This window comes from Lepidochelys kempii, chromosome 2 (assembly GCF_965140265.1).
Source record: "Lepidochelys kempii isolate rLepKem1 chromosome 2, rLepKem1.hap2, whole genome shotgun sequence".
Classification (NCBI taxonomy): Eukaryota; Metazoa; Chordata; order Testudines; family Cheloniidae; genus Lepidochelys; species Lepidochelys kempii.
In genome coordinates, this window is record NC_133257.1 from 155,719,193 (window position 1) to 155,732,512 (window position 13,320).

The 13,320-nt window shown below is 38.6% G+C and overlaps 1 protein-coding gene across 6 annotated transcripts in view; it reads right to left on the reverse strand.

Annotated features, from left to right (window-relative positions):
• Positions 1–13,320, reverse strand: part of INVS (inversin) — a 210,353-nt gene that overhangs the window by 53,440 nt on the left and 143,593 nt on the right. For all 6 annotated transcript variants that reach the window (XM_073332511.1, XM_073332510.1, XM_073332513.1 and 3 more), the window contains 4 exons: positions 8,741–8,896; positions 7,205–7,434; positions 5,610–5,716; positions 1,076–1,288 (listed from right to left, as the gene is read on the reverse strand). In XM_073332511.1, the coding sequence (XP_073188612.1) occupies positions 1,076–1,288; positions 5,610–5,716; positions 7,205–7,434; positions 8,741–8,896 (706 nt within the window). The remainder of the gene's footprint in view (positions 1–1,075; positions 1,289–5,609; positions 5,717–7,204; positions 7,435–8,740; positions 8,897–13,320) is intronic.

The following is a 13,320-nucleotide window of genomic DNA, read 5'->3' on the forward strand; positions in this document are numbered from 1 at the left end:
CTCTTTTAATTTACCTTGTTACTGGGCTATTAGAATACTTCATTTAGCCTTGCACTTCTGCTATGAATTGGTATTTACCATGGCTTTAACAACCTAAGAATAAAAATTAGGGGATGGCAAAAGTCATTTTATGCCTGCCCTTGACAGGAAGATAATTTAAAAAGTTTAATTTGCTGTACTGTAACTGGTGAACTCTTTCTATCTGTGTGAAAATCTATTTAAGTTCTATATTTAATAGCTTCTTTCTCCTTCTACCATCCTGTATTTCCTTCACTTCTTGCTCCGCTGCTCCCTCACTTTTTGCCCAAATACACTTTGCTCACTCTCAACTTCCCCTTTGTTTCTATCCTTCATTCCTATAGTCTTGTTCACTATAGTCTTGTTCGGTAACTCCTTTAGAGAGACAAGGTAGGTGAGGTAGTATCTTTTATTGGGCCAACTTCTGTTTTTGAGAGAGGTCTGAAGAAAAGCTCTATCTAGCTCAAAAGCTTGTCTCTCTCACCAGCAGAAGTTGGTCCAATAAAAGATATTACCTCACCCACCTTGTCTCTGTAATATCCTGGAACCGACACAGCTACACCACCACCACAGGAAACTCCTTTGTCATTTTAAAAAGAGAAGTACTGAAAAACCAGCTAACAGGGTTAATACAGAGCAGGATTGGCACAGGCAACTCTTTAGAAACTGATTGGGTGGGAAGTCTCTCTTCACTTCCCAACCCCTGAGAAACAGAGATAAGGGGGCAACTCATCACAGGAAGAATGATTCTCAGAGGGAGGGAGGATAGTATCCTGCATGACAGAGGCCCAGAGTTATCCATCACCACAGAAATGATAAAGCTTCAAGAAGTATTTGTTTATTTTTTAAAAAAAACCCTCCAAACATAAATGTATTATATAATGTACCTATCTATACACCATCTGGTAGAACACTAGATTTTCCTTTAAGCGAACACAGACTTTATTTCTAAAAAGATGTAAAAAAATATAGAGCAATTCATCTGTAAACTACTATTATCTTCAACAATTTCATTTTTAATAGCTTCATTTCTGCACTCTCCATGTGTCAGACTTACTTGGCAGCAGCATCTTTTCTCAGCTGTTCATGCTTCATTAGAAGATTTTTTCTGTCTTGGAAAGCCTTTCTAACCTTGTATCCTTTGTAGACAGCTTGGATTTTGAAGGCAGCAATGTCCTGTATGGCAGCTATAGACAGAGCACCATGTTCTAACATAAACTGAATCACCTCATGGTGTTCTCCAAGCAAAGCATAATCAAGTGGCGTGTATCTAAAGAAAGAAAACATACAAGTGTTATGATAGATTAGACTGCTAGTCCCAATGTATATTTTTGGACTAAAAAGTGAGATGGAAGCTCCACTAAAGAGGAAACCTCCTCTAAGGAAAGTGTTTAACACCTTTTTCAGAGAACCACTTTTCCAAATTCTGAGGATCTGACCGATTCCATACCTTAACATGTTTCTTTAAAAAGAGAATTTGAGCAAGCAATTAAGACTTAGTTGTTCCTTGAGGCTCACTTACAAATATATCCTCTGGGAGATGCACTTTGTTCCTAAATTAAATTTATAAGTGAAAAATGCCCATGATGTGAGATTAGGTGGCATGCTGGGTTATTTGCACAAGTATTTCCTTTCTGGGGACTTGATTCTAAATTCTGGTTTAGATCATAAGTAAAACTCATCTTGGTAGTCCCATTCTACCCTCTAGCTAGTGAATCTTTATCCACATAAGAATACCACATAAATACTGTAATTACATAATTAACAAGGTTTACATCTTTGACAAAGAGAGGCCAAAACAGAAATAGCAGTGATTTTGCAGGACAGGTTTAAGTGCCTTGGCAGAGATGTGTTACAGAAAGATTGAAGATATTATGACCAACTATAGCACATGGTATTACTTCCACACTTTCAGTGGCATTAAGGGTAAAATTTTTAAAAAAAGACTTAGGAGACTAAGTCCCATTTTCAAAAGCCACTTATGTGCCCAAGTGCCTCTGTTTTTTAATGGGACCTAGGCAAAGTCAGTTAGGGTATGTCTATACTACAATAAAACACCCACAGTTGACCCAGGTCAGCTGACTCAGGATCGCAGGGCCCGGTCTGTGAGGCTATACAATTGCAGTGTAGATGTTTGGGCCCAGGCTCTTGACCCTTCCCCATCACAGCCTGGCAGACTGAGCCCTGAGAGCCTGAGTCAGCTGACCCTGACCAGCTGCAGGTGTTTTATTGCAGCGTAGACACATCCTTAGGCACTCTTGAAAATTTTAGCCCAAATTCACACAAGCAGTAAAGGGCAGCAAAATGTACACAACCGCCCCCCCTCTTTGTATTGAAGTGCCCATGCTAGGAAAATACATTTATTAACTGAATATTAGAGGTAACAGAAAAAAAATATGATGCTTATACAATGTATCAAGTTAAACAGCTAGTATCAATGCATGAGGTAATAAAAATTAAGGCTCTTTTTGATGGTAACCAGCAAGGATGCAATGCAGATAAAGACAGGAAGAACAGACAGACAGCACAATTGGACTTGCCATATGGTGATGGTTTGATGGGAAGATTAGAGTGTCTGAACTGAAATGTCAATAGGAATAAAAGGCAATGACAGAGCATGGAGATTTGTAGGTCAAGGTGTGTTGCTGATAAAACATTAAAGGAGACAAAGATTTGAAATAATTCTTGGACAGATACTACTAAAAGGAGCTCACTTGAGAAAAATCAATTTTAAAAGTTTACCTGCTGCTTTGAATATTTTTATGGAACAAATACAAAAAGATATTAAAGCATATTTTTAGGTTCCTAAAGCATGGGTGTCAACAGAGGTTACTTACCTGTAACTGGAGATTGTTTGAGATGTCTGGTCCCTATATGTATTCCACTAGCCCCACTCCTTCCCCTTTGCTTCAGATCCTTCGGACTGGCAGTAAGAGAGGAACTGGAGAGGTGTCAATCCATAGTGCCCCTTATGTCCTCAGTTCGGAGTATGAGGAGAGCAACTACACAGGCATGGACCAAGGGACACCACAGCCAGAAATCTCCGATCTCAGGAGCACAGTGTGCACTTGTTCCCTTGTGTGGAATACACATGGGGACCAGCACTTCAAGAAGGAGCCACGATTACATTTATAAAAAAATCATTGGGCTTATATTGACTCTCTTGTCTCCCATTTACCTTTCTCAAAAGCCTTCTTTGCTCCTGAAATGTCCCATCTCTTGGCAGAAAATAATGTTCTGTGACAGTTTGATGTTATTTTAAAAAGGCATTCTTAAGAGTTTTTTAGGATCATCATATTTCAAAAACAATTTGGTCTAGAAACACCAATTTGTTTTATTAATTTGTCCTCAGTGAGAGTATTTAGGACTGAGTTTTAGAAGACTGGTAGTTAGATTTAGACTTATATTAAAGTTCCAAATATATGTATATTCTGGAGCTATGAATGTTAACTCCTTAAGCCAAGTGGTATGGTTTCACAGTTTGTGCAAAGGTAGGAAACTGCTAAACCTCCCTTGAAGAGTGCTATTAGATAAGAGCAAATGGATGCTTCCCCACCATAGGGGCACCATGCGTTAACATGTGGAAGTGTGCATATTTGAATGTCAATCCATCAGAATCAAACTACAGCTCTGCACCTAAGGTTCACTCATATCCAATTATGACAGAGTTTAGATGATATGACACACTATTTGACAAATGCAAATATAGCATCACTATCTGTGCAACATTAAGATTGAATATTTAAATACACAAAATTCTGGAAATTCAAAAGTTAAGGTTCCTATAACAAGAATGGCACTCATACCTAGAAGACTACTGCTTATGCTCCTAAATGTATGACTTACTATGTACAGTATTGAGTATTTGGAATGTTGTCGCAGCCTTAACTCTTCAGCTTCCTGATATTAGTGCATTTATGTTCTTAACTGTAATTCTATTAATATGGTATTTTAAAATTTACTTCCCTTGTCTTTTAAAACAGTAAAAGAAACACACAAAGAAAAGAGAATAGAGATGTGCCAGTGCATTTAGATTAGATAATGCAATTATAAGCAAGAGCATATCTGAATGTGGGATCTAAGGATCACACATACAAACACAGTGATGCCAAGAGGTGAACAGAGGGCTTCCCTAGATGCTAGTGAAGTGGTTATAGGAATACCAGTGTAAAAATCTTTAACTTGAAATTCTTCAAGCACCATTAGCAGCATTCTTTAAGACAGGTAGAACGCTGGTCACCCTCCAGTTCTCGAGGAGAATATCTGTTTTTAATAGTATAAATTAAAATTAATTCAAATACAGTTGTTTATTTTCATTTTCTATTGAAAGCCACCATAGACAGCATTAGAGAAACACAACTGGGAGCTGCTTAATGCTTTCTACTGTGGTTTTCAATAGAAAAATGATAATACATTGCTCTGCAGGACAGGAAGAGACGTCTGGATGGTCAGAGCAGGCAACAAAAAACAAATGATAGGGGTAAGCAAGGCAATTAAAAAATAATAAGGGAGACAGGATGGAAGCCAAAACCCTGCAGCACTAACGTACATTGGATTTTAAATCATTCTAGTGATTTTTAAAATGTTGATGTACTCATATCTATTTGGCATGTCGATCCATAATTTTGTTTATGATTGTGATGAAGTTGTCTTCTTGAAAAGAGACACCAAAATATGTAGTAGCACTGATTACCTGCAGTCATGTGACCAATTTAAACTATCACAACCGAAGATTTTTAAATCAAAAACTATTATTTATATGTCAGTCAGAGACAAAGAAAACAGATGCAAATTTATAGTCACCCTATAATTATAGAGGGATTTATTTTTAGTTGGACCATCAGAATATAGATAACCACCAGGTAATCTGCAATAACTTTATTTTTAAAATACAATTTTACTTTTCTCCTTTCACCAGATCATGACCTCACTGAACTGAACAGCAAAACTCCAGTTCGCTTCAACAGGAGCAGGATTGGGCCCTGTATAGACATCTGTTGGTAGATTTGTGAAAACGAACAGCTCCATCATCTTTTAGTGACACAGTATAAGAAAAAAGAAAGCAGAATTTAATTAAAGAAAGTGTATTTTGAGGTTTTTGAAATAAGGTTGTACTAAACAGAAGAACATAGGGTTAAGGTAGAATAGAAAGACTCATTTCCTAACTCTGATAAGGTGAATAGAGCAAATAAAATTTAAGTAAATTTACTTTAATTCACTGTATTTCTGTTCATTTCACTGTTATTGTGTGAAGCACCAATCCTGAAAGACTTACACACATGTCTAAATTTACACACTAAGAGTAGCCTCATTGGCTTCAATAAGATTACTCACACAGGGTAAAATACACAGAAGTTTTCTGCAGGATCAGGCTGAAAAGTACAATAGAAATTTAAGATAAAGATTTGAACAGTCTTATTTGAAAAATAGTGTCTTCAACTGCATAATTTAACTATTCTCCAGTCCCGAGATTACTCCAGCGTTTTTTAGATGTGTTCAAGCTCATGTTTCTCAGACAATATTTGAACATATGACAGACAAACCAGAGTAGGTGTGCTAAATTAGAAAATAATTTGTTTAATAAACTGTACCTCTCTTCATTGTTCTCCATGTGATTAGGGAAAGCATCAAAACCCAGCAGCAACTTTATAGCATCAAGGTAGCCATTGTTACACAGCCAATGTAAAGCAGTCCTTCCCTATAAACCAAAAATATATGAAGTAAGAGGTTTATTAGCTGCTAACGTTGTATTGCGGAAAGAAAAATAGCATATGGTGTCATTCAGGGCTCAAATGGACCTTATGACCAAACAAGTGGTTCCAAAATACACCTTGTCCATTAAAAAAGAAATAAAGAGCTTAAAAGCAAAAATCACTAAAAAGATTTTTAAAAATAGATATGGGCCAAATTTGCAGCTGTGCAGAATTTATACTCTGTGAAGTTAAGAATAGCAGAAGGAAATCTGTCTCTAAGCCTCCTTTCAGTTCCCGAAATCATGGGCCAGCGAGGGGCCAAAATAGCCCTCTGTAATTTAGACTGGCCAAAGGACCAATATAAATGATGCCAGTGGATGTAGTCTTGTAGAGCCATGGATCAGATGGAGCACTGGGCACTCTGCCGTACTTCAGCAGACTCCCCAACATTCCACCTGCATCAAGGGCATTGGTGGCAGGTGGCACAGAGCTTTCCATGACAGTTCTAAGTCTCACAAGGGTTATCCCATGTCAGGAGAATCCTCAGCTGACCTTTTAAGGCAACTTTCTGGCTGCTTTGAACTACTTGATGTAGCAGAAATCAATTGAAGCTAGGGCCAAGGATCTGGCCTTCAGGTAATACTTTGACCACATTCTTGGCTGTCAGTACAGCTGAACGTTGTGGCTCCAAATCTGGGACCACTGTAAGTAGAATTTCCAGATATGAACGCTCTGTAGCAAGTTTCATTAAACTGACTGTGGGATAGAAAAGTATGCCGCATGCAGTGAGGTAAAAGGTTAACATATTGGGGCAAGTTAGCTGCTGGTGTAAACTGGTGCAGTTCCATTGACTCCAGTAGAGTTGTGCCAATTTACAGCAACAGAGAATTTGTCCTAGAATACAAAATCTATTTTGGTACCGAATTTCACTTAGTGCCTAAGGGAAGGAGCAAAGGAACATACAAGCAAACTACAATGTTCTTATTTGCCCCTAAGGGCTAGACAGACAAATAATTGCTGCAATTCTTTCGGCAAGTTTGTTGCACCTCACTTTCTCTATCCTCACTAACACATGCTAGAGAAAGACATGGTGTGGATTACAAAATTACACTCCTTTGTTAAATATTTAAATAAGAAAAACAAACAAGTAAAGAATAAGGAGTTTTTAAAAGGATAATTTTAAGATGTTAGCTTTAAATGGAAAAGCCAAAGGACAACATGGAAATGTGCATCTTCAGTTTATGGTGTATATTAAAATAATAATCTTCGATCAAGCCCTAAAAAAGTGAAATATGAAGGGAAAGTAGTCTTAGGCCTGCTTTTTCTTCCCCTACAATAGCAGTGAACACAGATTCATTGTACCACTGGTGTGAAAAGCAAGGATTAACGCCACTGTGCTGCAGAAAAGAGAAGGATATGCAGGAAGGAGACGATACTTTCAGTTTATGCTTGGTCTGACATTAACTTAAATGACACAGTGAAGAACAACATACCTCTTTATCTTGAATATTTGGATCTGCGTTATTTTCCAGTAACACGACCATGCAGTTAATATAGCCTCCATATGCAGCACACTGCAAGGGAGTTCTACCTGCATAATCCTGCACATTTGGGTTGATTTTATTTTCTATCAAAATTTGACATACATCAGCATTTCCACCCAGAGCTGCCCAGTGAAGAGGAGAATGACCATCTTGATCAACCAAATCTACTCTTGCTCCCCCTGTAATAGCAAAACAACATTTGAACATCAGCAATAAAAGCACCAAAATATTTTTGCATGTCAGAGGAAGGGGAGATTAAGCCCATGTCATCTTAGAACGCCTCTGAAAACCAAAAGACCAGGGGGTTCATTTTCAAAAGCACCTAAGTGACTTAAAATCCCAAGTACAATTTTCAAAAGTGACTTGGGCACTTAGGAGTTTCAATGGGAGTTAGGCATCCAACTTGTTCAGGTGCTTTTGAAAATCCCATTAGGTGCCCATCTACAACTTTAGGTGTCCAAATACCTTTGAAAATCTTGCTGTTAGGTGCTTGAATCCTTTTGACTTGAAATGAGATATAGGCTTATAAATGCCTAAGTCATGTTTGAAAATCGAACTTAGATGCTTTTCAAAATTTTACCGCTAGCCTCACCACATTATGGGCTTTTGCAGTTATTTCCTTTTTCTTTACTCAAGCATGTAAAATTCTTCTACCCAAATCAAATTCATTTATTTAGTTTGCTTTCCCCAAGGTGCTCTTACAACAGTTAAAAAATACAGTACTAAACTACAAAAAAGCCACAAAATATACCAATCATTGGCTCTAATCAAACCAAAAAAAATCTGTCCCTATAATAATATAATTATAATGATTCATATGATTCAGTCAGCCCCTGATCACGTTATGTCCACCAACTCATCACTTCCACAAAAGCCAAAGAGAAAATATGAGTGTAGACCAAACGTGATGCTTCTACAAATGCTGGTAGCTAAGATGATATGCCTATATCTGTGTAATATAACTATTTTCTTTTGTGGTTTCTATTATTTCTAAAATTGTCTAAACAATAAAACTTTGTTTATAATAAAAAGTTACAGGAAAAACACATTAAAGTGATGATATCAAAAAAGTTGATTTTTGAACTGTATTTGAAACAGGTAAACCATTTAAATGTTCAAAGATTGCTACTGAACCCATTCTCACCAATGGTAAACAAAATTTAAATTGATCTCATTTATAGGAAAGAGAAAAAAATACTATGTGAGATTTTAGGAGATTAAAGGGTACTGGAAGAGACTCGTGGGGAGAGACAAAGGCTGCTTTTGGGTATATGTTTAGTTTTTCTTAGTTTTAGTTAGTCTTCTCTCAATGCAAATAATTTGCTTTTACTACTTACTGTTCTATGAAATGTACTATACATAAATCTTTCCCTATTGGACTAATTTTGGGCTCTTCTTTTTGTCCAGCAATGCCATTTATTTTACAACCTACCTACAACAGCATTTTAACTCTGTGAATGGATTTGTAAATTTGTGACAGCTGACCTTTAATGAGTGTCTGTATCACTTCTTTGTGTCCCATCTCGCAGGCTCGGAAAAGTGGAGTATGCTTCATTACATCAGTTGCATCTATCTGTGCATTATGTTCTAAGAGCAATTTCACAGTGCTGACATGGCCGGAAAGGGCAGCAGCATGTAATGCTGAAAGAATAGTTAGAAATTAGACAATGACAATTAGAACTGTCAAAAATGATGATTCATTTCAATAATTTTGGTAGAGAGAACTGCCATTCAATCACAGAACTGTGAACAGCTCAAAATAAAACAAGTGACAGGCAATCACTACTTCTCTCTTGCTACGCAAACAACACAACATAATGCATGATAAAGAAAGGTGGCAGCTTTGTTACATCTTCTTTACTCATGGAAACACAAATTCAAACCTCACCAGAAGTTTGACTGGCTTATACTGAATTGTAGGACAGTAGCCTCTGTACACACTATATGAAGCTACTGCCTCCTCTTTTACTAATCCTATTACTGAGTCACTCCACTACAGACAACACTGCCTACGGCTACTGCAACAAACCCCTTATTTATTTCTCTGAGATTTTCCTGACATCAAATAAAATGGTCTCATTTCACACTAACATGAGATAAATGTTTTTCTGCAAAAGATCTTGGAGATGTGCTGCCACTGGATTTCTGTTCTGAGGAAAAGGTGTGGAAAGTGCAGAAACCAGCTGCAACTGGCTCCTGTAGCAGTAAATACTGCATGAGAGGTGTAGTGAAAATTCTTGTGGTACAGAAAGGAGGAGGCAGCTGAAAGCAGCTGCTTCCCTCCCATTCCAGAATTTTCTTTTTTCTGACCGTTGCATGTAGTTTTGCAAATTTTAGGGGGAAAGTTAAGGCTGGGTGGGTAGTGTGAGTCAAGTAGGGTGATAGTTAGTGATGAAGGATGGTTTCTTTATATGGCAGTAAGGGAATATCCGGATTTCCTAACATTTGATGTTTGTTAGCACTGTAGATATTTGTAAAGTAAATGTAGGGTTGTATTTTGGGGCTCCGCTGAAACTCATTTCCAAACTTAACTCTTTTGCGAGATCACACCGTTTTGGCACAATCCCATGTTAGGAGAGCGCAAGAGCAGTGCAAGCAAGATGCATTTTGCCTCAGTGGCAGGTGGAGCAACTAAGTTGCTTCCTTAAAGAGATGCAGCACGCGCCTCGCCAGACAACCATGTGACAGACCAGATCCATGGCTCTCTGCTCCTTCTCTCTGGGGGGAGTAATATGGGAGTAGTGCCTGTGCTCCCTTGACTGCAGGGACTGCAGTTTTGCCTGCCCTTACATAGGTCATGGTAGGGTGTCCTTTATATCCTGCTCCCATTTTGCACATGGGTGTAAGCGAGAGTCTAACCCTTTGTTCACAAAGATTTTCATTTAGGACTATGCTTAGCTAATAAAAGGCCATATGTTCCCATCTTCTATGGGGCATAGCAGGCAGCAAAAGAGACCAGTGAAGGGCTTGGGAATCAGGGGGGAGATTCAGTCTCGATGGCATGTTCCCACTTGCCCCAGAGACCAAGGAAATCCTTCTGCATGAAAGTCACATGGGATTGGTTCTGCAGACTCCTATCCTTTCACATTTCCCCTCTGTTTTCTTACCCCTGAATCTATGCACCATCCACCTCACTCTGGCTCAGCCCAAAGATTACAGCACAAATCCTTCAGCAGGGCCTGAGACGGCAGGAGGATGGTAAGATGTTGCTTGGTTGCAAATGATGTTTCTATCATCCATAACCTCATCCCACTGGAGCTATCAACTGAACTTTGTCAAAATACAAGTTCAGCTAACCCAGATGGTTCTTCATGGAAAATCAAGCCAAAAAGAGTGATGACATTTCAACAGATTTGTTGAAATGGAGGGCAAACGTTTTGGAGATTTGCTTGAAATATTGATTTTATGTGCTTTGGAGTGGTAAATATATATTAAAAACCTCCTAACTGTAAGAACAGTAGGAGAATAGAACAAACTGCTTAGGGGAAGTCGTGGAAGCTCCTTCACTGGAGGTTTTCAAAAAGAGCCTGGATCTCCATCTGTCTTAGATGGTTTAAACACAACAAATCCTGCATCTTGGCAGAAGGTGAGACTAGATGACCTTTGCGATCCCTTCTAACCTTATGGTTCTATGATTCTAAACAATCCAAACAGTAAGTTGAACTATGAAGAAAATCAGTCTCAAAAGTATACTTTTAGTACATCTTTTTCCTACAAATTACTTTTCTGATGACACAAATTCTGAGTAATTTAGAATGACTATATCAATATTTATATATACACATTTATAAATGCCAGTTACAGTAGATTGAACCAAATGCTTCCCTTACAAATGATCTTTTGATCATTTTGTGAGCTGTACTTATTTAAATTTCATTTGTTCAGAGGGTAAAACTAGGTGCTTTAAAAAATATCCAGGTGTCTCTAATTTTCGCAAGTTTAATATACATAGTGCCAGATAGTGATCATTCCTGAGCTGGTGTGTCAGGGGTAGGAGGTGGAGGACACAGAGTCCTTATCCACCCTTTGTGCTCCTGTGCAAAGAGTAGCTAGAAACCTATACCTTGCATTCCTTGAATGCCAGTGAAGGAGAGGTTTAGTGCTATCTCAAACACAAGAGGCACTACAAGGACTACTGCCGGGAGGTACTGCTTGCAGCTCTATGCTACAAGATGTATCAATGGCCAGTCTTGTATGTGTTCCTCCAGCATAGTGAGGCATTTGCCTGCCTCTGTTTGCCACAGGCTGAGTACCTTCGTGAACTAATGCTGATACAGTGCCCCTGTATACCCATTTACGCAGCTGTAGCTCTAAAAGCTGCAATCTACTTCACAGAGCATATACATGGTCAGTAAAACAAACCCTAAAGTGTGTAGCCTTAATAACTGAAATCATGTGTGCATAGTAACCGTGGTCCACATTTTATCACAGAACATTTACACTGTACAGTCAATTTTTAAAAAAATACACAAATGTTTAATTGTTGGGGCTACCATGGGGGAAAAATCATTAATTATGTACAGAAGCTTCAGTTACATTAGTGAAAAAAAGCCAAAATCACTGAAAGCTCCACTAGCAATTTGGGTGGGTGGCTGGATAGACATGGAAATTTGACAAGAATGAAGTAAGTCCCTGCTGCTTAGCAGATTTGGATGGATCTTGATTATATGTTCTGACCCCACAGTAAACTCTAGACTCTGTTTTCTGTATTGCACTGAAACTGAAGGCAGTAAGCTACTCAATCAGATAACAGATGGGGTGTATGCAACAATACAATAGTAAAAGAGCTGCTGTGTCAGCTTGGCCTGGTTCTTCCCCTCCATCACTCATTCTGACGCAGGCATCTTGTTTCCCACTCTGTGCTCAATATTTTCTTGTAAGCAAAATTTTCTGTGATGGAGTCACGGTGACTGAAGAGATTCTTCAGCCAGCTGGTCACAATAGAACCTTTGTTCCACCGACAGTCAGATCCCTCACGATTGTACACAGTTGGTGACGGCAGAGCTATAAAGCTGCCCCTGCAGTGCTCCTGCAGTGCTGATCCCTGAGAACAGTGAAATTCCTTTTCCTTGGTGTCATTTTCCTGCACAATAAGGAACGTCTTGATGTTCTATCAAAGCTTTGGTCTGAATGGAGATTTTGCTCTTTGTAAGTAAATGCAAAAAAACTACATTAATGTGATGTTATAGCTGAGCTTTACTCAAGCACAAAAGTCAGAAAATTCAAACTTGTGGTCCCCACAGCAACTGTATCCCAGTCCCCTTAGGCTTGTGCACTGTATTCTGTTACAACCTTACTTTCACAAAAACCGTGGGAAACATACAAAGCCTTCTGAAAAGATAAGTCTGGGACAAGGGAGTGATTTCAGGGTGGTATATATGCATGATCTTTTGTTAACTGGAGGCCAGATAAACTGAATATGGAAATTCTTATGCTAAAACATATAAATTCAATATGGCCAAATTCAGACTGCTCGGGGACAAGGAGAGAACAGTGGCATAATTTTGCACTTCTCAACTTTTAATGTGCGCAACTCAACTGTAGTTTTGCATTAATGGGTTGTTTTGGGGAACTTTCATTTTTTTGCATTAATTTTTTTGGATTAAAAATTCCTCATCAAAACATGAAGGTTAGAAAATGGTCACACATTAGTGCAATGTGTTATGTGAGACAGAAAGGACTGTAAAACAAACCATTTGACTTATCCAAGAACAAAACTCACATCTGAATAATCTCACAAACCCAGGGGTTCCCAAACTTGGTTCGCGGCTTTTTCAGGGTAAGCCCCTGGCAAGCCGCAAGACGTTTTGTTTACCTGAACTTACCCTGAACAAGCTGTGAACCAAGTTTGGGAACCCCTGCACAAACCCAACAATTGAGATGCTGTGCTCTGTCTGTTCTGTAAGCTGTAGAAAGCCTTGTTGATGTGTGGAGCTTTAATAACTGTGGTGACTGCATGGGATTACTACACTTTTAAAGTCTGAAACATAGTGGGTGGCAGAGTTTAAAAGACATGTCAGGTGGCAGCAGTTATAGCTGAGATTGATAAGAGACTGCACCAAGAA